This window comes from Nuphar pumila, chromosome 3 (genome assembly GCF_984573655.1).
Source record: "Nuphar pumila chromosome 3, dmNupPumi1.hap1.1, whole genome shotgun sequence".
In the NCBI taxonomy this organism is placed as follows: domain Eukaryota; kingdom Viridiplantae; phylum Streptophyta; class Magnoliopsida; order Nymphaeales; family Nymphaeaceae; genus Nuphar; species Nuphar pumila.
In genome coordinates, this window is record NC_143251.1 from 96,338,262 (window position 1) to 96,362,303 (window position 24,042).

The 24,042-nt window shown below is 37.1% G+C and overlaps 1 protein-coding gene across 3 annotated transcripts in view; it reads left to right on the plus strand.

Annotated features, from left to right (window-relative positions):
• Positions 1 to 1,624: 1,624 nt before the first annotated feature.
• LOC149843158 (Phosphoenolpyruvate carboxylase family protein) overlaps positions 1,625 to 24,042 on the plus strand; it is a 63,035-nt gene continuing 40,617 nt past the window's right edge. Inside the window, exons 1-6 of one of the 3 annotated variants that reach the window (XM_089999627.1) lie at positions 1,625 to 2,099; positions 3,046 to 3,257; positions 4,261 to 4,542; positions 5,972 to 6,094; positions 13,350 to 13,497; positions 14,281 to 14,522. In XM_089999627.1, the coding sequence (XP_089855753.1) occupies positions 1,685 to 2,099; positions 3,046 to 3,257; positions 4,261 to 4,542; positions 5,972 to 6,094; positions 13,350 to 13,497; positions 14,281 to 14,522 (1,422 nt within the window). In that variant the 5' untranslated portion in view covers positions 1,625 to 1,684. The remainder of the gene's footprint in view (positions 2,100 to 3,045; positions 3,258 to 4,260; positions 4,543 to 5,971; positions 6,095 to 13,349; positions 13,498 to 14,280; positions 14,523 to 24,042) is intronic. The other 2 variants (XM_089999629.1, XM_089999630.1) reach the window with 2 other exon arrangements.

A 24,042-nucleotide genomic window follows, 5' to 3' on the forward strand; every position in this document is an offset into this window, starting at 1 on the left:
TTGAATTTTTAGAGTTCATATTTGCATCAGAGATCCAACCATACACAATTCATTTGAACGAGCACCTCCAAGATGCCTAAGGATTCAAACATGAATTTATGGGACTGGAATCCAGTTTCTCACGCTAGCTCCAACCACTGCCTTTTTGGCTCTTCCATAGTCGAACCCTTCTATACGAAATCTTATTGGATCCAGCTCCATATTTAATATGGATCCAATGAAGTTGGCTCATATCGGGATCCACGTTTGTCTGGAAGTGCCCCGCTTCAAGTATTCCTTATTGGCTATGTCACAAACATAGGGGGTTAATATTTGGTGCTATTGAAGGCAAAGAATTATCGAATGTAAATCACCTTTTTTACATCTTTAATTTTTTTTTGATAGATTAGACATTATGGATGCAATCAAAGTTTGTTAAGTAAAAAATATGAGTTTTCAATTATTTAATTGTGACATGTAAGCAAGAATTTTAAAGGTTTTAAATATCAAATGGCTTGCAACACATTAAAATTTCAAAACTTAATATATATATATATATATATATATATTTATATTTATATTGAAATAACACAATCCAAGATTTGATCTTTAACAAAGGGACCATGTTGAACACATTTACGTAGTGGGAATGAGTGAATAAAGCTTGAACCTATGATTTCTTGTTTAATATTTTTACGATAAGAATACAAGTTTAATGCTAGTTTAGAATTTCTTTGCAAAACTAGAACAATGTTGTCAAATCTTATGGCCCATGGAATCAGTAGGCCAATTATTCAAGTAAATCGCTCAATTCTGATTCGGGCCTGAGTTGATCTGAATCAGCTAACTTGTAACCAGTAGTTGCCATTAGGAGTGTCAATGGGTCGGGTTTGGTTCGGACCCAGGTGGTTTCAGACTTGAACCCAGCTTTCTGATATGGTATCGGGTCCAGACTTGAGTCTAATCAAGTCCACCATAAGAAAAACTATACCCGCTGATAAGAACTACATGAACCAGACCCTAATCATACTCGGCAAATCCGTATTTTTTATCATTTTTATATTGAAAATTGCTGGTCTTAATCGGAACTAGGGTCAGGTCCAGGTCTGGTATAAAATTTTACAAACTATACCCGGGTTCATGTATTAATCGGACCTTCACTCAGGGTTTTATTATTTATCATCCTACCCGGACACTATATGGCTTGGTTCGGGTCATCCGGGTAAACCAGGCCTTCCCCTGGTTGTCATGTGTAAAAAAATATTTAAAAAATATTAAAATCTATAAAAGCTATAAAAAATATTTTATAGTATTTTTATAATTTTTAAAAAAAAATCCAAATCAAATCATTTTTATCAATTTTCTGACTATACGATACAATCGGCCGATACTGACATCATTGAATTGGACACGAGGACACGATTTTTTTATTTTGTAATCAATAAAACTATTTTTTGATATTTAACGTTTAAAAACAAATTTTTATTGAATTATTTGTTAATAAGTATTTAGAAATGTTTGAATAATATTAAAATAATATCCCTGTCGGCGTGTCATAGTCTCAATGTTGTCACAGGGACACACACTGCAGTGGATCATGCACAGTAACTTAAACACATTCCTTCTCCCCTCTGCCCTTGTTCTGCCTAAGCTGCCACACTGGAGAGAGAGAGAGAGAGAGAGAGAGAGAGAGAGAGAGAGAGAGATGTCTGTATTTCCCCACACCACCCATGATCCTACAATCATCTCTCACTTCCCCAATTCTTCCTTGAAGCTTCCTGTTCACCCGCTTCGGCCTTCCCCACCACCACCAACTTCGATTCTGAGAAATGGGCACTCTTTGCTTGCCCGGTTCTGCCCTCAGCGGCTGCATTTCACGCCTCCCGTCGAGCCGATAGCTTCTTTCCGGCCATTTCCGGTCAGTGGTCCAGCGGGTAAGTGCTGGATCATCGCCGTGAAGAAGGGAACCGAAGCCTCGACAACCAATGCGAAGGCCTCTCCGGTCGAAGTTCTTCGGAGGCTTCTCAGTTCTCCCGGTGTTCATCAGGGACCCGCTTGCTTCGACGCCCTCAGCGCGAAGCTCGTGGAGGTGGCGGGGTTCGACTTCTGTTTCATGAGTGGTATGGTTTTGATTCTTTTCTGTTCTTTTTTAGTGTTATTTATTGTGGTTTTGATTCATTTTTTGGATTTGAAAATTCTCCGGAGTGGTTTCTCTATTGAATTGAGGATTGCCCGTATTGAATTTCACGTCCCCCTTTTTAGTTTTTGTTTATTCTCTTCCTAAATTGCAATATGGGAGTGTTTATGTGAACTTTCTCTACTCTTGTAATTTGGTATTTTGATTAAGTCGATTCCTCTGGCTTATTTTGTTGTCGAATGTGTGATTGATTCATTGATTGTACTCTTTATCGATCACCTTCATTGTAATAATTTTAATTGAATGGGTGATAGATTGTAATTTAACCCCTTCGCATGAATGTTGCTATTTATTTTTCTGCAATTCAGAAAGTTCAATGGCTAAAAAATATGAAGACTACGAAATTACGCCTGCAAGCTTATCATTGAATAACGGTACTAAACAAGTGTGGACATACGTCACATACCTAAGCACCTTTGGAGCTGGGTGGGTGATAATTTGCTCCTTTTGTAATTGTTCCTCAAGCTTAAATTTGGAGTTATATAACTGAATGCTTGGACCATATGGAATAGATTTGATATTGTAGTTGCAGTTGACCTTCTAATAGAGTTTTAAATTATTTATGTACCAAAATAATATGCCATTCAACTGGCCTTGGTGTATTGGTGAATCATGAGGTAGTATATAACTGATGGAGGTGGTGGCATTGCTAGCCGCTAGCTTGCTAGGGAAAAATGAATTACTTTGTTGCTTGTGGATTTTCTGTTCTCTGGAAACAGAGGTTGTTGTGCTTTATGCTTTTCCTGAGATGATATATTCTTAACTTAAGTGATGTCTCTTGCTGCAAGTCTTTCATAATTTATGTGGTCTGTCTATAATGATATTGGTATGCTAAACTCTTCAACGGAAATTGTATTTCCCCCCTACAGGATTTTCTGTTTCAGCTGCTAGATTGGCATTGCCAGACGTTGGCCTTATCTCGTATGGAGAAATGATCGATCAAGGACGTCAAATTACAAGTGCCATATCAATCCCTGTCATAGGAGATGGGGATAATGGATATGGAAATCATATGAGTGTCAAGAGAACAGTCAAAGAATTCATTAAAGCTGGGTTTGCAGGAATTATTCTTGAAGATCAGGTTCTCTTTGTTGTTTAATTTGTTTGTGTTTTTCTGTTTGATGTAATTTTATGCCTTTCTGTGCAGCAGCATACTTTGGTTGCTCTTCCACGTTTGGACTGGTATTTGCTTCTGTTATGTTGAACTGAAGATCTTTATTTCAGATCCTGCTCTTCTATTGCAATTAACAAGAAAGGTTGTTATTGTTTGCCTTTAGGCAAACAAAAGGTTGATTTCCTTGCTATAAAATGTGGTTGGCAAAATTTCTTTTGTGACTAAAAAAGTGTCATCATAGATACTGCCTTGGTCCAATCTTTTGGTTCCTTGAACTTACAGGCCAAAATCTGGAGCAGCTATGTTGTGTATTTTGAAAATGCTGCTGCTGTGTGGTACTTAGGCCTACATACCATTCAGACCAAAGGCTTTGTAACAGATATGTGTTTGACATCCTTTGCTCAAACCCAAAGTTGTTCCATTCAGAAGACAAGCCATTGGAAAGTAACAAAAATTATAGAAAATACAATTCATTTGGTTCATCTATAGGTGATTCCATGACAAAATTTGTTACTTTTTTTTTCGCTTATTCCATTTCATATAGAGAAACTTCACCATGTAGATGTTGTCAAAACTTGCAAGTGGGAGAATACAACTGCTTGTGTACATCTTACTATGTATTCCTCTTCCGAGAGCTATGTAACAATGCTATGAATGTGCACCGTTATTTCTGTTCAGATGGAAAAAAGATAGTCATCTTTCATGGTATGCAAAGAACTTGCAGTTCTGCATCATCTTTTAACATTTGTTAGTATGTTTGACTGGGAATGCATCTATTTCCTTTTAGAATGCTATTTCTCTACTCAGGTATCATTGTCCATCTAATAAAACAAACAGATCTTTGATTATGTACCTAGCTTGTGGAATATTTTCTGCTTTTTTTGTTAGGTGGATTTTTTTACAAAAATATTAATATTTCCCAGCTTTTTAGTTCTATGACTCTATGGTCTGTTTTTTTATTTCTTGTAAGCTCTCTCCCAAAGCATGTGGTCATACACATGGGAGAAAAGTGGTTTCAAGAGAGGAGGCAGTTATGCGCATAAAAGCAGCTGTTGATGCTCGCAATGAGAGTGGCTTGGATATAGTTATAGTGGCAAGGACTGATTCTCGCCAAGCAATCTCCTTAGAAGAGTCTCTCTGGAGGGCAAAAAACTTTGCTGATGCTGGTGCAGATGTTCTCTTTATTGATGCACTTGCTTCCAAAGAAGAAATGAAAGCTTTCTGTGATGTCTATCCTCTACTTCCAAAAATGGTAGGTGTTCTACCTTTATTAGTTCGCTACTTCTTGGCTCAGTCTTTATCTTGAATAATACAATACATTGTTAATTCAGGTTAGCAAAATGTTTAGGCAATGACATCTCTCTTATAGCATGGGGTATATGCAGATGTCTCTATTGATCTGCACTACTGGTTAGGATGTAAATGGTCCAGATGAGTTGGACCTGTAAATGACCAAAATGCCCACCAATATTAAAGTGGACAAGCACAAAAAGTGGTCTATAAGGGCACACTCACAAAACCCACAAACTGTCACACACAATAAGGCTCATAATATAAAATAATATTTTATTATTAATCACAAGTATGCAAAAAGCATACTTTATCAAAGGGGTTCACCCCTATTTATATACAAGAGAGAGAGAGAGGTGAGTAAGAGACTAAAGAGAGAGACACCCCTTCTAGCCATTGGACTAGATCCTAACTGCTAGTTAAAGTCAACACAATGTTGACAAGAATAAATAAAATAAAACAAAAAAAATGTATTTTACAATAAAGAATAAAATATATATTATATATACATGTATATACGTATATGAACATACATATATACATATAATATAATATATATAGATATATATGTGCAAAATATTATATATTTTATTATAATATAAAATATTCCAGAGCAAAGTGCTGGAATCTGCAATGAGAAAAAGTTAATGGAGAAAATTAGTTTATATTTCCTCAAAATTAGTTCACTAGCAATTCTGGGTATTAGAATTTAAGCTGAGAAGACAGTGGTTGGAAAATTGGACTGGAGCAAACAATGTCATGTTCTGGTATTTGGAAAATCATACTTGACAAAACAATGCTTTGGTACCATGGATGGCAGCTGGTTACTGAATGTGTCGCACCCTGAAACTTTACATGGTCATTTAACTGTTCCAGATCTTCAGCAATGCATATTCATGCATTGCTAACCATCTATCCACAATGATGTAGTGACAAGGTCAGTTTCATTTTCTAATAACTTAGATTTTAATGGAGTAAGCATTTTCTTTAAGAAGTGGAAGAAATATTTTTTAAACAACTATAGAAACTCTTATTCGGAAAGATTATGGGGAGCACATGTATCTATTCTTGCACATGCACTCATGTTTATGATGATTCAACTAGCACCACAACACAAGCATGATCACTTTATCTTTGTATGTAGTTTATAATATCATTTATATTTAGTTATAAACAACCCTGATCATTATTTTTCCTTTAAAATTTATTTAGCAAAGAGAATCTATTGTTTTGAATCATGTAACTATATTAGTCCTCAATCATTTATGCCATCTTAAGTACTTGGAGATATTAAGTGGAAGTGATCAATACATTTACATATTTCAGTCTCAAAAGAAGTATTGATGCTTAGGTTCTTTTTTCCATGCACTGATAATTTGACTACCGTGTAGGCAAATATGCTTGAAGGTGGAGGCAAAACACCAATATTGACCCCATCTGAACTTGATGAGATTGGATTCAAACTTGTTAGCTATCCTCTTTCCTTGATTGGGGTATCAATTCGAGCAATGCAGGTGTGAGTTGAACAAGTCTTTGTGTTACTCTTGTTTTCTGAGGTTCTCTTCTTAATAGATAAAAAGTGAAAACTAAAATGGTTGTTTATAAAATAATGTTACAGATTGATTCTTCATAAATTTTCAATGAATGAACTTGTTTCCATATTTGTGTTTCACCAACCAAGAGTATCAGTGACCATCATAGCAGCTCCAGCTAACAGGTCCTTCTGTCATATGCCTTTAAAGGGCTGAAACATTCTCACTGAATGACCTATTGGTACTAAATGATTATAAGTTACCATAGAGTGGAGAAATACCATTCTAGATCCATACGTAGTGGAAGCACAATATGTTGTATAAGTCACATTGTCACATAGATACAGAAATACAAGACATAAAGTGATCGCTTGGTGGAGCACCTCAAGGACAATTCTCTTTCATGATGCTTTCCTAAAAGAAAGACAAATAAGCTGTCCAGCTGCTTTCTATAATGGGGAATTTTTGAAATTCGAACAACCTGGCTGACCAAGATGGGGGTAGAACCACTTGACATCAAAGTTCAATTTTCTATTCTAACAAGGAATCCCTAGTTAATGGAATCATATGCCTTAATATCGATATTTATGGCGACAAATTAAGCTGAGTATGAAACTTCAGTCCCATGTCACACAGGTTTTCCATCTTTATCCCATAGCATTGTAAAAGTATCTTCAACAAGATACTTTAGTTGATAACGCAATAACCTTGAGAATAAATGTGCGAACATACACACAACAATAACACTTGGAACACTTGTGCACAACAAGCACAACACACGGAATCACAAATGTGCAAATGCACTCATAAGATTCATAAACAACTAAAAGGTTGGGCTATAATCCCAAAACCCTTAAAAAAATACAAGAGGAGCTGCCCATATTTATAGGGCTTTTAGGAGTCCTTGGGAGGGGCTCCACATAGTCGTTGGAGCCCCTCCAACAGTCACAAATGTGACCGTTGGAGGGGTCCAACGACTAGTGGGTTGGGCCCCTCCCAATGCAAGTACAATGCATTAAATGCAAGAAAAAGGAAAAATAAAAAGAAAAAGAAAAAAGGTAAAAGTACAAAACCATATTCACGAAAATGAATATGTGTAAAATACCTAAACTACCCTTACCTAAACTACCCTTAGCAATATATATATTTTATATATATAGGTAGATACATATACATATGTAATATATGTATATGTATCACCTTATATATATAAAATATATATACGAAATTACAACATATTTTAACACCCCCCCTCAAACTTAGGGCAAGATGACCGATAGTTTGCCAAGAAGGAAGTTGAATCGTAGAGCGCACAAGGCTTTAGTAAAGAAGTCTGCCAACTGATATTCAGACGTGACATAAGGAAGATCAATGACTCCTTTGAGATATGCTTCACAAACATAGTGACAGTCCATTTCGATGTGTTTAGTCCGCTCATGAAAGGTGTGATTTTTCGCAATGTAGATTGCACTCTTGCTGTCACGACAAAGCTTAGTGGGCCCTTTTATTGTAATCCCCATGTCTTCTAGCAATTGATGAATCCAAACAATCTCCATGGTAGTAGTTGCCATGGCACGATATTCAGCTTCTGTGGAGGAGAGTGACACCTTTTGTTGCTTCTTGCATTTCCACGATATTAGTGAGTCTCCTAAGAATACACAAAAACTAGTGGTGGTGTGACGGTTATTTGAGTCACCTCCCCAATCTGAGTCAGTATAAGCAATCAATTTTATGTCAGAAGAAGAGGACAAAAAAACTCCCTTATTTAGAGTACCCTTTATGTATCTTACGACTCGTAAGATGACACTCATGTGAACGGATGTAGGCGCATGCTGAAACTGACTTGCAGTATGGACTGCATAGGATATATCTGGTATGGTAATACTCAGATACATCAATGATCCTACAAGCTGTCTGTAGGGTGTAGGATCCAAAAGGGGAACCCCATCATCAATTTTCATCTTTGCTCCTACTACCGCAGGAGTTTCACAAAGCTTCTCATCTGTAATACCTGACCTGTCAATGATCTCAGAAGCAAGCTTAGTTTGAGATAAAAAATATCCTCTAAGAGAGTATGCTACTTCAATTCTCAAAACATAAGTTAGAAAACCCAAGTCAGACATTTCAAATCTATCTTTTAAGATAGATTTTATACTCTTAACCCCGTTAGAGTCACTCCCAGTGATGAGCATGTCATCAACATACAGAAGTAAAATAACAATCTCTGCATTGGATTTTCTAACAAATAGAGCAGTGTCAGTAAAACAATAGGAAAAACCATTCTCAATCATTACAGAGTTAAATCTATCATACCAAGTCTTGGGGGCTTGTTTTAGGCCATAGAGTGCTTTTTGAAGACGAAACACCTTTTCCTTAGGAGTCTCCATTCCAGGAGGAGCATCCATATAAACTTCTTCGCTTAAATCGCCATTTAAAAAGGCATTTTTAACATCCATTTGATAGATGTTCCATTTGTTGATAGAGGCAACGGTTATAAGGCATCAGACAGTGACCATACGAGCTACAAGAGCAAAAGTTTCTTCATAGTCAATACCATATTCTTGACTATATCCTTTTGCAACCAAGCGAGCTTTATACCTTTCAAGGGATCCATCACTTTTAGTTTTTACTTTAAAAACCCATCTGCACCCTATTGTTTTCTTGCCTTTAGGAAGATTTTGAAACTCCCAAGTTTTGGCTCTTCTCAGAGCCTCAAGTTCATTGTCCATTGCATTAATCCATTCAGGGCACTTTCGTGCTTCTTCAAAATTTCTAGGTTCTATATAGGAGTGGATGGCACTAAGGCAAGCTCTATATCTTGGTGAAAAAGAGTCATAGGAAATGAACCAAGAAGGAGGCCTTCTACTTCTCTCAGTTCTACGAGGGATCACTTCATTCTGAGAGGCACTGGGACTGGCATCATTATATCTGTCAAGAGCACTCCTAAAGTTTTGATCTCTATGAGAGTAGGTGATAGGGTCTCTAGGTAATTCTTCATCAATAGGTTGATGTGACGAAGGAGGCAAGGAGATGTTTTCCTCGGTTTCAAATTCATTTGGGTTGCTTTGATCTGACTCATTATCACTAGTATCATCGTCTTTATTCAGTAAATCAAATAAAAAGGAATAATCCATATTTTCATTATGAGGGTCACAACGTTCAAATCCACTAATATTTTCCAAAAAACTCACATTTCTGGAAACATATAATTTATCACTTTTGATATCATAACAACGAAACCCCTTTTGGGTTTCAGAATAGCCAAGAAAGGCACAAGGAATGGCTTTAGGAGAAAGTTTGTCATTCTTATCAGTAAGAACAAAACATTTACACCCAAAGACCCTTAACCTGCTATAATCAGGTTCCTTATCGTACAGTTTTTCAAAGGGAGAAATTTTGTTTAAATTCTTCGATGGGAGTCTGTTTATGAGATAGACAGAAGTAAGGGCTGCCTCAGCCCAGAGATTTTTTGGAATGTTTTGAGAAATGAGTAAAGTCCTAGTTGTTTCAATGATGTGCCTGTGCTTTCGTTCGGCTAACCCATTTTGTTGAGGGGTTTTCGGACAAGATTTTTGGTGAAGATTACCAAAATTTTCAAGATAACTTTTAAATTCATTTGAGAGGTATTCTCCTCCAGAGTCAGACCTAAAGATTTTTAAACATCCATTGAATTGATTTGAAATCATCATGTGAAAACTTTTAAAAGTTGAGAAAACTTCATGTTTATGTTTAAGAAAATAAATCCAATAAAACCTAGTGTAGTCATCCACAAAGATCACATAATATGAAAATCCTCCTTTTGACATTACCGGAGCCGGTCCCCATACATCAGAATGGACAATTTCAAATGGTTTTGTCGTAAACATGGATCTTTGAGGAAAAGGCAAACATTTCATTTTCCCAAGAATGCATTCATTACACAAAAAGTCACTTTTACAAAGATGTTTAACAAAAGGCAAATAAGAGATTTTAACAATATTGGGATGACCCAATCTCTTATGCCATACATGAATATCATTGTTTTGGACGACGTTGCAAAATTGACTCTTGGGAACTTGAAGAAAATCTACGTAGTAGAGGTCTCCTCTTCTATAGCCTTCCCCAATCAATCTCCCGGACTGACGATCCTGTATCCAACATTTATTAGAAGAGAATTTTATATCGCAACCATGGTCCGAGAGTTGGGAGACGGAAAGAAGATTTAAGTTAAGGTTTGGGATAAAACGAATTTTTGGAACAAAGAAGTCTTGTTTTTCAAAATTACCTATTCCTTTAATCTCAAGAGATGTTCCGTCCGCGGTTGAGACAAAGGATAGAAAAAAATTTTTAGAAAAATTTGAAAGAGAGCAAGAGCTGGGGGTCATGTGAAAGGATGCCCCGGAATCTAAAAGCCAAGATGTCTTACCGGGGGAAGAGGATGACATAGCGGCTCCGGAAGTACCTCCCTTGAGAAGAGGTTGTAGTGCTTCTACAATTTGTTGAAGAGAAAGAGACTCACTTGATGAAGAAGGTCGTTCTGCCATAGCCGTTGCAATCAATTTCTTCCATTTAGGACACAAAGGTTTGATATGTCCGGGTTCTTTACAATAGTAGCAAGTTACTTTGCTATAGTCTCTTTTGCCATACCGATCATTTCCTCCTTGACCTTGATTCTTGAAATGAGGAGGTCTATAGGTCTTCATGTTATTTCCCGGTCTTGACACGACATTAGCAATTTCACCATCTTCATGAGTAGAGGAAGTAACAAGAATGCTAGAATTATTTTTGCCAATCCCCATACGGGTTTCTTCACCACTTAGCTTGGTGATAACATCTTCAAGTGAGGGGGATGTGAAAGCGGAGAGAAGAGAGGACCGAACTTAATTCGGGTCTAAGGCCATTTAAAAAATTGAAGAACTGGTCTTCCTCAAGTTGTTTGTGCCTTAATTCGATTGCCTCACCACTCCATTTAGGTTCAAGAATTGCGAGCTCGTCCCAAATAGAGGATAATTCAGCAAAGTACTCCCGAATGGTCATGTCATTTTGTTGGAGGGTCAAAGCCCTCTTTTGGAGAAAGTACTTGTGGGATAGATCTCTTGAGGTGTACATTTTCTCAGATATACCCAAGCTTCGGAAGCCTTTTTAAATTTGATGATGTTGGCGTTTATCTTGGTCTCAACGGATGAGAAAATCCAAGATAAGATCTTGAAGTTCTTCATTTCCCAATCATCATGTTTTTTAGAATACTCTTCAAGGGCCTTTTGTCTTTCATCCCCTTCAAGGATCTTAATATCCCCTCCTTCAATAACGGTAATTTTGGGTTTCGGTATGGATCCATGAACGTAACCCCAAAGTCCCATTCCTTTAATATGGGCTTCCATATTACCGGCCCAAACATGATAGTTTGAGCCATTAAGCTTAAACCCAAGAGAGAAATGAGAGTCTTTTTCGCCCATTAGAGAGGAAAGAAGCCAAGGAATAATACGTACCTCAATTACTTTTCGCGTCTTCCTTGACAAGAGGGGCTCCTAAAATATTGCTCGAAGAAGGTGATTCTCTTTGATTTCAAAAAACTTGAAGGCACACTTTTCGAGGAATGCAAGAGAGGGCGAATCACAATTCTTCTTTTTCAACGAGGCTTTGATACCATGTAAAAGTATCTTCAACAAGATACTTTAGTTGATAACGCAATAACCTTGAGAATAAATGTGCGAACATACACACAACAAGAACACTTGGAACACTTGTGCACAACAAGCACAACACACGGAATCACAAATGTGCAAATGCACTCATAAGATTCATAAACAACTAAAAGGTTGGGCTATAATCCCCAAACCCTTAAAAAAATACAAGAGGAGCTGCCCATATTTATAGAGCTTTTAGGAGGCCTTGGGAGGGGCTCCACATAGTCGTTGGAGCCCCTCCAACGGTCACAAATGTGACCGTTGGAGGGGTCCAATGACTAGTGGGTTGGGCCCCTCCCAATGCAAGTACAATGCATTAAATGCAAGAAAAAAGAAAAATAAAAAGAAAAGAAAAAAGGTAAAAGTACAAAACCATATTCACGAAAATGAATATGTGTAAAATACCTAAACTACCCTTAGCAATATATATATTTTATATATATATATAGGTAGATACATATACATATGTAATATATGTATATGTATCACCTTATATATATAAAATATATATACGAAATTACAACATATTTTAACAAGCATGCCCCCATATATTCTATGCTTAATGGAGAATCCTCAAAAATATCCATCTGAAGTCTCTTGTGGGAGCGTCCATGTGACATAGCTTTGGTTATTTCTTGTTCTTGTTCTTCTCAGAGTATGCTGCTAGCATGAAATGTTGAATTGCATTTCACTTATAAAACATGAGAACAGAGTAAGTATAGAAGGTTATAATCTATCATCATCTCCTAATTCCCCAAGTTGGTGTGAGAAATTAAAAACTATGGAGAGAAGGAATCTTCAAGGTACATAGCTAAAGCTAAAACAGAGTACAAAGTCCCCTAAAACTACATAACTGTGCAAAAAGGAAGGAAAGATTTAAGTATGGAGTTACTGTTTCCAGTCCATAACTCTCTTCAGTGACATAGATGTATGCATATTTTGCTAGGACTCTTCAATAGCACCTGAAGGCCAAAGATTAGCAGTATCACTAGAGAAAACCCTTCTATCTAACTGGTATGAAGTGGATGAATGTCTAGTTTGTGGCAATCTCAAGAAGCAATGTGGTAATATGCCCAGCTTGATCTCAAATTCATCCGTATGTGACCAATATCTCATCATTTAGCATTCATGCAACATATCTTGTTATGTGCAACTCTTTTGAAATTCTAGTTGAGGTCGATATTTTGCTTAGTTGTTATACATGGCTTGAAAGGCAATAGGATCTTCAAAAGGAAGAGCTCAAGCCCCCTCATCATTATAGGCATATGCAATTAGACTTATTCCTTTTGCTCATCCCCTTGGATTGGCCACTCCAGAATATCTTCCTGCCCTTTATTATCTTGATATATTTTGGTGATCTCTCATCACATCTCACTTCAATGAAAATTAATAAGTTTTTTCTTTTTGGTAAAAAAAAGTGTTCTCTATTTGCAGATTACTTGAATACATTGTTTGTCTGCCAATCTGTTTTGCTGTGCTTTCTGTGTAGCAAGTAACTTTTGCATGGGATTTGGATATTTGTATGATGAATTATCAAGATGCTGCCCTTGTCTAATTAGTAGTTTTTGCAGGATGCTCTTAGGGCAATAAAAAGTGGTCGCCTTCCACCCCCTAGTAGTTTGCCAACATTTGAAGAAATCAAGGATGCAATAGGATTTAATACATATTACGAAGAAGAAAGGAAATATTCCACTAGTGAGAGTCAATATTCTCAAAAAGGTAGGATGCAGCTTCTTGCGACATTTTGGTCTTAATCTGTCACATAGGTGTGGCTGCGAATGGTGTAACACTAAAATTTCAAAAAACTTGGGTGTGCATATATATATAGGAAAATGAAAACCTACCCACTAAAAACATGCCAAACCTACCCACCACATGTTTTATTGGATTTTTGGTGTATTTTTCAAAATTCTGACCGTACAGATGTGCTACATATGCTTGTTTTTATAGGAATCAGTTCTTGGAGCATTTGGTTCTGATGCATGGATAGTTTTTTATAAGTTTCAAAAATCAACGACGTACAATTTCCATAAATTTTCGACGCTCTAGATACCATTTTTTCTATCCAAAATCCATGATCCAAGTGTCGATTTATAGTAAATCAATCATGCCGAACACATCTGTACGGTCAGAAGTTTGAAAAAACACCAAAATTTTTCCATTGGGTAGGTTTGGTATGTTTTTTAGTGGGTAGGTTTTCATTCCTCTATATATATGTGTGTGTAGAATGCATTTACAATTATACATTTATAAGTTTCTTTAAGTTTGTTTTTTATACTTGGACAATTTTGGACTTTGTCAAACTTGACCAAGTCCAAATTGTGATGAAAATGGTTGGGTACATAGTTCCACACTCAACACTTGTTGACCTTCACCCAGCCGTATCGGGTGCTGCACCCACACCTGGCCATGTCAACGAGGGTTCTTTAGGAGTGTTGAAGCGGCCATGTTAAATAGTTTTTAATAATAATCTTGTTTAGTTCTTAATCCTGACTGCAACAGTAGGTTTTCAACCAAGAAACAGCAATTTGTCTAATACCGAAGAACCATCCAAAGAACTATATCTTCAGGAAGGAGAAGCCGAAGCATCACAGGAGACTTTTGTTGAAGTGGTGATTCCGGAGGTGTGCAATGACTTCAAAAGTGATGATACCAGGGGAGCTATCTCTGGTATTTGGTCTCGCTCCTTGAGAATCAAGATCATAGGAAGGAATGGTCTTGAGAAGCTTGATGTTAGAATCCCGGTAAGCATAATTTCTTCCTAAACCTAGATAATACTTTATTTGTGCATGTAAAACCACATTTGTATATGCTACTCGTAATATGACGCGTTGAATGTGTTAAAATGTATCATTCAACATTTGTAATATATATATATATATTTTATATATATAAAGCATAATACATATTCATATATGGTATATATGCATATGTATTATCCTAATTATATATATAAAATATATATTTTTCTATTTATAGGCATAGGGGTAGTTTAGACATTTCACTATTTTACGCATATTCTATTGGGAATATGTTTGTAATTTTCCTTTTAAATTTATTTTTTATTTTTTCCTTTTTCGTGGTTTGCGCAACCTTGGGTGGCTCCCCAAAGAGTCGTTGGGGAGCCCCCAACGGTCACAAATGTGATCGTTGGGGGCTCCCAACGACTCCTTTGGGAGCCCCCTAGGTGGCTCCTTTCTTGTGTTATAAATAGGGGTCTCCCCCTTTGTATTTCTTACTACTTGAGGGAGCTTATGCTCCATTTGTAATGGGGTTTTTACCCCTTGTCCATTGTTTCTTCAATGATATGCAACTTATGACTTTATGTCATATTTTTCCCTTTTTATGGGTTTTATGGGTTAGCACATTATGTGCTTGTGTTGTTTCCCTTTAATGGGTATATTTGCACTTCACGTGCATATGTATGGGTTCATTATTGAACCCAATGTATTCCAACTCACTTTCTAACATGGTATCAAAGCAAGGTTGAGATCGAGTTGCTCTTTGGTGCATCGGGAAGCGTGGTGTTCAAGAATTTTAAAGAAAAATGGTGAAGTATTCATTTCTCTCTATTGTTTTTCTTATAGTTATTCGGTATGCATTCTATTTCTTTGAAGTATTGTATGAAGAATTTAATATGTTCTTTGTTTTTTTTATGTGTGCTCTTTGTCATTAAGTCCTTTTATAAAAATTTGAGTTACTTACTACTCCTTTGAATCTTTTTCGTATGTTTTTCTTTGAAAATTTTTAAATGATAACTTGTTTTGCGAAAAATTAGATATATGATTGCTCAAAACTTGATTTAATCGGTCGGTAAAAATTTATGACCATTGGAACTTTGAATCTACTTTTTAAACCTAACCTTGTTTATGAGAATACCTTTATATGAATGTTTAGTCTTTAAAGAAAGGTATGTTAAGATTAAAATGTTTGTGAAATGTAGCTTTTTTGAAAATTGTTTGTCATATATGAAAAATTCCATATTATGTTCTCTTACCCAATGTGTCCGTTTTATATGAGCAACATTTAATTAAGAAAGTTTTTTTTTTATATATAATACCGGTTGAATTAAATTTTAAAATGGTCTTATGGAATATGGTGATTTTCTTTTCATCTTTACACTCTTAAGGATGTTTTCAACAGCTCTCTCTCTTTTCAATAAGAGATATTTATATTTTTATGTTGTGTTGTCTCTTGTGGGTTTGGGTGTTTGCCCTTTTGTTTGTTCATTAGTGAATGTTGTAAGTGCTTAATGCACTCCTTGCTTTTCAGCATATTTCATTATAAAAGTTATGATCTTCCCTAATGTTTATTGCGTACTTATTTCATTAGGAGTAGGTAAGAATCTATTAAGTCATGTTTTTTGATAAAACTAAGAGTTTTTTAATTTTTCCCTCAATAAATGTTTAATTTTTATTTATGCCATAGTACAATCTTATTTTATCATAAGGTTTTGTTAATGAATCTATTTTGTTGGGATTTCTTCCACTTTAATGGAGTTTTCCCCTTCGTTGGGAGTTTTATTTGTGTTTAAGCTCTCCTTAAGGAGCCTTTCGGTCCTTATAATCTTCTTGTGAGTATATACTCTTTTATGGAGATCTCATGATTGTTTATGAGTATCATTTTTAAGTTGCAATAGTAGATTTCATAAGTTTTTTGAACTTCACCATCTTTATGAATGCCTATATTGGCCTAAGTTTGTTATTTTCGAACTTCACCAACTTCACCGCTTAATTGCACCTTATATCTTTCATAATTAAGGCTTGTTTGTTCCAAATCGGTTCGTACGCATGATGTTGCTTAATATTTCATGTTATGTTTGTTGCATAATAAGCCTTTTTGGTGTACAAGACTTCTTTTGAAGATTAAGCATAATTTGTGGTTATGCAAAATTGTTTTGATGGATTATATTGGACCTTTGATTCAATTTGTTAATCGGTCCTCTTTGTAAAAAAAAAATTTTATTTTGAAAATGATTCCTTATGTGTTTATTGCCCTTTTGTGGCATTTATGTTTGTCCATCACATGTTATTTAATGCATCATTGTTTTGGCCTTATTATTGTTTTATTAGAGATGTTTGTTGAGGTGAGTTATGGGCACCTCGTGTTATATCATTTTAGATTGTCCAAATTGCCATATTATAGATGGTGGTTGAGGTGAGTTATGGGCACCTTGGGACTCTAGAATGATTTGGTATATGATCTCTAATTATGAATGTGACACTCGTTGTTATGTCTTTTTAGATTGTCCACCTACCATATTATAGATGGGGGTTGAGGTGAGTTATGGGCACCTTGGGACTCTAGAATGATTTGGTATATGAGTGTGTCACTAGTTTGTTCTTGTGCCATTGATATTATGGATGCTTCTAAGTAAATGTGATGGACATATGGTATTTGAAACCTTAAATGTTTTAAGGTACTTTTAAAATCAAGATGTTTTGGGATTATAGCCCAACCTTTTATTTGTTTATGAATCTTATGAGTGCATTTGCACATTTGTGATTCCGTATGTGGTGCTCGTTGTGCACATGTGTTCTTGTGATTTTGCACAAGTATTCTAAGTGTTCTTGGTGTGTGTATGTTCACACATTTGTTCTCAAGAATTTTATTTTATCGATTATAGTATCTTGTTGAAGATATTTTTTACATGCATGTTATTGTTATGAGAATTCATTTTAAAAGGAGTATTGTTTTATTCGAGGTTTATTTTCATTACAAGTTTATTGCCTCAAAAGTCTTTTTCTTTTATGCCCATTATCTAAGTGTCATCATATGTAGACAAGAATTTTATTACACCTTCGTGTGTTTTTAGCCCTTTGTTGGCTTTTGCTCTCTTGGTCTAGTAGCTGAACACACTTGTCTTGAGTGTTTTTATATGTAGACAAGGCACGTTGATTCACACCATGGTGTGTGATTTTTAGCCTATGTTGGCGTTTGTGTCCTTCTTCTAGTCGCTTTAGATGTATGCCCATGGTTGGCTTATTTCACTCATTTCAAGTGCTATCATATGTAGACAAGAGATGTATTATGTTTTAGCCCATGGTTGGCTTATTACTCTTGTTCTAGTAGCTGAACATACTTGGTTTTAAGTGTATTTTTTACGTAGACAAGGGATACTTTTTAGTCCATGTTGGCATGTATTCTCTTGTTCTTGTCGTAGATGCACTTATTTCAAGTATTATTATATGTAGACAAGAGGTTCTTTTACACACCTTTGTGTGTGTCTTTGGCCTTTAATGGCTTTATATTCTTGATCTAGTAGCTTATACACTTGATTTATGGGTTTTGGAGGACTAATGAGGAAGATGTTTGTAATGGATAAACTATTGTTGAAATTTGCAAAATTTCATTCATGACTTGTGTTTTTCAAGCAAATTATATTTTTGATATGCATATCAAGTTGATTTCTTAGCATTTAATCTATATATTAAGTGCTTATTGTTTTTGCCACCCTTATATGCAAAATGTGTATTAAGTATGTCTTTCATAAATGATTTTAAAACCTTGTGAACTCTTGGGTTTATTTTGCCTAAAGTATGCTTGGAGACTTTGTTTCTCTTGTTTGGCACTTCATTACATGTTTGAAGCATGATCATTAATGAGTTCTTTGAGTATTAATTCATTTCATGATAAGTATATGCATATGCTCTTTATGGCTTTTTTGGGCCCTCATTCAATAATGTTTATGTATATCATGCCTCTTCGTAGGCTTATTGTGGTGTCCCTTAGTGGACCATTTTGTTATTCCCCATTATGGGGTTATATTTGTCCAATGGTGGACCTTATGAATGCATTATGCATTCTTGCAATTTACTTTTACATATTTTTTGCTTCCGCTCATTTTTTTTTTAACATGATGTATGATTTAGAAACTTTTGGTTTTCTAAATTTCTTCGGTTCATGCTAAGGTAACCATCTTATTATGCATAAATTTTTGCACCTTGTTAGGAATGTTCTTTTTTGAGTAAAGTGCAAAGATATTGTTTACTTGTTCTTTTGTTGTTTTTTCTCAGGATCCTGAAGATAAGAGGAAAAGAAGTACCTTGGATAGAAGGTGCTCATCGATAAAGACATTGGAGGAAGACATTTACAATGGCATTCGTACTGAAGGCTCTTGAAGCTTTGAGATTCTCCTTCTTGCCGTCTTCAATCTTTTTGTTCCCCCATGCAAAGCTTGAGGGGGGGTGTTAAAATGTATCATTCAACATTTGTAATATATATGTATTATCCTAATTATATATATAAAATATATATTTTTCTATTTATAGGCATAGGGGTAGTTTAGACATTTCACTATTTTACGCATATTCTATTGGGAATATGTTTGTAATTTTCCTTTTAAATTTATTTTTTATTTTTTCCTTTTTCGTGGTTTGCGCAACCTTGGGTGACTCCCCAAAGAGTCGTTGGGGAGCCCCCAACGGTCACAAATGTGACCGTTGGGGGCTCCCAACGACTCCTTTGGGAGCCCCCTAGGTGGCTCCTTTCTTGTGTTATAAATAGGGGTCTCCCCCTTTGTATTTCTTACTACTTGAGGGAGCTTATGCTCCATTTGTAATGGGGTTTTTACCCCTTGTCCATTGTTTCTTCAATGATATGCAACTTATGACTTTATGTCATATTTTTCCCTTTTTATGGGTTTTATGGGTTAGCACATTATGTGCTTGTGTTGTTTCCCTTTAATGGGTATATTTGCACTTCACGTGCATATGTATGGGTTCATTATTGAACCCAATGTATTCCAACTCACTTTCTAACAGAATGTACATGCCAGCTATAATGCCTGCATCACTAACGATAGGGTACTGCTTTTATTAGGTGGATGTAGGTGCTCCCAGAGCACCCTAGAAATACTAATATATAGGCAATAAATCAGTATACAGGTGATGAATATCCACGTACAGATCCTCTAGGTACGATTTGAAATTTTTTATTCTTGTCCTTTCACCATCGACATGCCTAAGAACATTTGCTTATATTCTACGATATATCTGTATATATATGCTATTTGAAAACCCGTGCAAATGCACAGGAAAAGAGAGAGAGAGAGAGAGAGAGAGAGAGAGAGAGAGAGAGAGAGAGAGAGAGAGAGAGAGAGAGAGAGAGAGAGAGCAACACTTTGGAAACTTTGTCAAAGAAAAATGTACCCGACATTCTTGATATGAATGCATCCCTTCTTTTTAAATTAAAATGGATAGTTTTGTTGCTATGAGCTAGAAGCCAAAAAAACAAATAAATAGAAAAACATCACAGATAAATTTCTTATTGCTAAGTTACACCAATAAACGATTAAAGGAAAGAAAATGGTAGAAAGATCTGAAAAAGAGTAAGTTCTAAGAAGGTGATAACTTTGATTGGGATGCATATCCTAAACTCAACAAAATACCTACAATCAAATGTGACTAGAATCCATTCACCACCATAAACCAAGCGAAGCTCTCTACATCATGTGAAAATATCTCTCCTCGTACAAATTGAAGGCATTATCATGCTTCAACACAAAAGCCCAATTTCTATCTTTACATCTGCAGCACCACCAACAATTAAAAAAGTCAAATGAAACACCAACAGTCTAAATCCAAAACTTTAAGGAAAAAATAAAACCAAGGATCACAAAAAGATGGGGAAGTTTGCCAATAGTGAAAACAAAAGGTGAACCTGCACAAATCAATGCTAATCGGCTGTGAATGACATCCATCCTCCATGCATCTCATGGTTCCTTGCTGCCATTTGTTGAGTAGTGTAATACATGTATTTCACTGTACATAGTGCTACCCTTTATGTATTTGTAAATATCATTGTTTATAAGGGCATTCCTGTACTTTTTCAGTTGTAAAAGTTAATCTCTTTTGTCCTGTAGTGGAATAGGGAGGTCAACTCCTTTATCTAGTGTAGCCTCTTATCTTTCAACTGAATGAAGTTATCTTGTGAATTCTCTGTACTTGCTTTGAATATGGTATCAGATACATATTCAAGCCACAGAGGGTTGAGGTTGAGTGTTGGAGAGAAAGGAGACTCCATTTCGTTCTGGTTGCAAACCTACCTTGGAACTCGTGCTAGGAGTCATGTCAGGAGGTGCCTGGGAAGATTGATTGGGGTATCGATCAATTGAGGTAGGGAGTTGATGGCTCTTCATTTTAGAAGTTCATCGAAACAAGAATTGTGATTTTTGGAGTTGTGTTTGATTTTTTGTGATTTTGTAAGTATTTTCTGCAAAATGGGCATCAATAGCATCAGATTTGTGTGATTTCTGATTTCTGATCTCATAATAGGTTTTTAAAGACTCAGATTGGTTCTACCTGAGTCGTTTTTGTATTTGGATCCTGTTAGATGTGATCTGGATGTTGTGAGAATTTGGTGAAGTTTTAATCATTTGTGAGTCTACCTCTGGCAGTAGACCTAGTTTGAGGCTATATTATATCGACTCGTTTTATTTTGGATAGTGTCATATTCTCAGAATGTTGTGTTATGATTGTGGGTCTATCTAAAATCGACTATTCTGGACTGTGTTCATGTTTGATTGGGAATTTCTAAAAGGGATTTTGCTAAGTTCTTCATACCAGCTGAAAGGGATTTTGTTAAGTTCTTTATATCAGCTGAAGTATTACTGGGTAGTTATCATGAACTGATATAGTGCTGGCCTATATTACTATCGGCTGAGATCAATGTAGCGCTTTGGAATTTTGGGTGTTATATCTTGCTTGTTGGTTTGTTGTGGTCAATGTGGTGTGTTTGTTGCACTGTGCAGCATTCTTGTAAGTTATGGCTTGAACTTGTATTCCAGGCAGTTCTGGTGTTAGCCCTATCAGATTACCATAGTGGCCATGGTACTTTGATATTTGTTGGCTTTGAATGCTAATTGTTAGTAAGTGGTTGTTGTGACTTGGATTGCTTTATTGTGAAGAGTTTTGTGAGTGGTTCTTGCTCATTGTCGGTATTGTTTCAGCATCAGTGAAGAAATAATACTTGGTGTTAGGTTATATTGGTGTTTTGGGGGTTTTCTTGTAATGTTTGTGGCCTAAACTACATATTTTGACTCTTGTCTAGTGCTTGGTTTCTGTAACGACCCCATCTTATACACGTGAAGAAGTGACAATTTTTTTTTAAACAAGTGTGAAAACATTCCTAGAGACGGGGCCTTACAGTTAAACACCACCACCACCACCACCACAAAGGATCTTATACTCATCTTTCATACCAAACCAATCCAAACTTTATTTATTAAAATGCATATAGTTCGAGAGATAAGTAAATAAAAAGTAAATAAAGCAAAATGAAAGAGCCACGCTGTTCTAAGAATCTGCCTTGCAGTCGTGTAGTCCCCTCGTGACTCTTCTCAAAAGCAAGTTCTTCCCACTAGGCATCTGAGGCTGCAAAAAACACAAAAAGTAGGGTGTCAGAATCCAAAGAATTCTGCGTATGAATCCCTCAAATGAAACAAATAAGCATAAAGAACACAGATAAGATTAATGCAATAATTTAGAGGGACGCATTTATGACAAATTCGTAATTCAATTAATAATTTATGCAATAAAGAATAATTGTTAAGCATGAGAGACAATTTAATAATCAATAAGGACCCCAAGTTAAGCAATATGAACATGTAGCATGCAGTAGGAAAAAAACATCATGCATTCATCAATATATCATAATTAAGGGAACAAGTAAATATGCATGATCTAATGTATAACAGGAATATGCATGATTTCACTGCATATGTATGAATACATTATTATCTTTAGTCAAGTTTTCTTTTTCATATGCATGTTCCTATTAAATGCACACAATCTAAGTTTATCTTTTTAATTACCGTTGCCCGCAAATACACCAAACAGGTAAAATTTTTAAGGTCAAGTTAGGTTCACAGGGTAGCTTAGCACACAATTTGTATTTTATTACTGGGTTCCAAACTTAACCCTCGACCGATATCAGGAAACAACACCATCCATTGGAACATTGAAAATCAACATCTAATGTCGGGGACATCATGAAAATCAACATCCATTGACGCTACTTTCTTGGTATACCAAAATAACAGCTGTCTGTAAAACCCCATTTAAAAAAAAAAAAAAAAAATTTGGACCCGGGCTGGGTCCGGACCCGACCCGGGCCCCTTTTTTTTATTAGGGTTTTACCTAACCCGAGCTCACCCGAGCTTTCGGGCGCCGCAACCCACCCCCCTTCTCCCCCTTCGCTCGCGGGAAGATTAGGGAAACCCACAAGGGGTTTCCCCTTCCGTTGCCCCCCTGCTCCTTTAAGAGAGACGTTGGAGGGCGAGGGGAGTCACCCCTCCCTCTCGCAGCCCTCGCCCCCCCTCCGCGCCGGTCTCCTCCCTGCTGCGCACGCCGCCGACGCCGGCCACCACTCCCAGGTACGCCGCTCTCTTCTCCTCTCTCTTCTCTTCTCCTCCCTCTTCTCTTCTTCACCCCCCCTTCTGTCACCTCGCCGGGAGGCCGACAGGCGGCGCACGGCCCCTACCGCGCCCTCCCACGTCCCCTGATGCCTTTCGGAGGGTCGACAGGGAGCCCTCAGGCCCTGTCGCCTTTTTTTTTCCCCTTTCTGCTGGGGCTGTCGGAGGGCCAGCAGGGGTCCAGTCACCCCTGCGGCACCCCTTTTTTGCCTGTCATCTTTGGGATCGCCGTGGCTCGGTCTGGCAGGGGCTGGGGCCCCTGCCATTCGTTGACTCTTCCAGGCAGGGGCCGAGGCCCTGCCACTTCACCACCATCGGCAGGGGCTGGGCCCCTGCCGTCTCGTGTCTGTCGGCAGGGGCTCAGCCCCTGCCGATTCGATGTTTCCGGCAGGGGCTTAGCCCCTGCCACTTGACGTTTCTGGCAGGGGCTCAACCCCTGCCACTCTTCTATTGCCGGCAGGGGCTCAGCCCCTGCCACTTTCATTTTGCCGGCAGGGGCTCAGCCCCTGCCACTTCATTGTTGCTGGCAGGGGCTCAGCCCCTGCCACTTCATTGTTGCTGGCAGGTGCTCAGCCCCTGCCACTTTCATTTTGCCGGCAGGGGCTCAGCCCCTGCCACTTCATCGTTGCTGGCAGGGGCTCAGCCCCTGCCACTTTCATTTTTGCAGGCAGGGGCTCAGCCCCTGCCACCTAATCGTTTCTGAAAGGGGCTCAACCCCTGCCACTTGGTTGTTTCTGGCAGAGGCTCAGCCCCTGCCACATTTATTTTGCCGGCAGGGGCTCAGCCTCTGCCGCTTCTTTGCGTTTGGCAGGGGCTGACTGTTAAAATATATGTAATTCATATATATATAT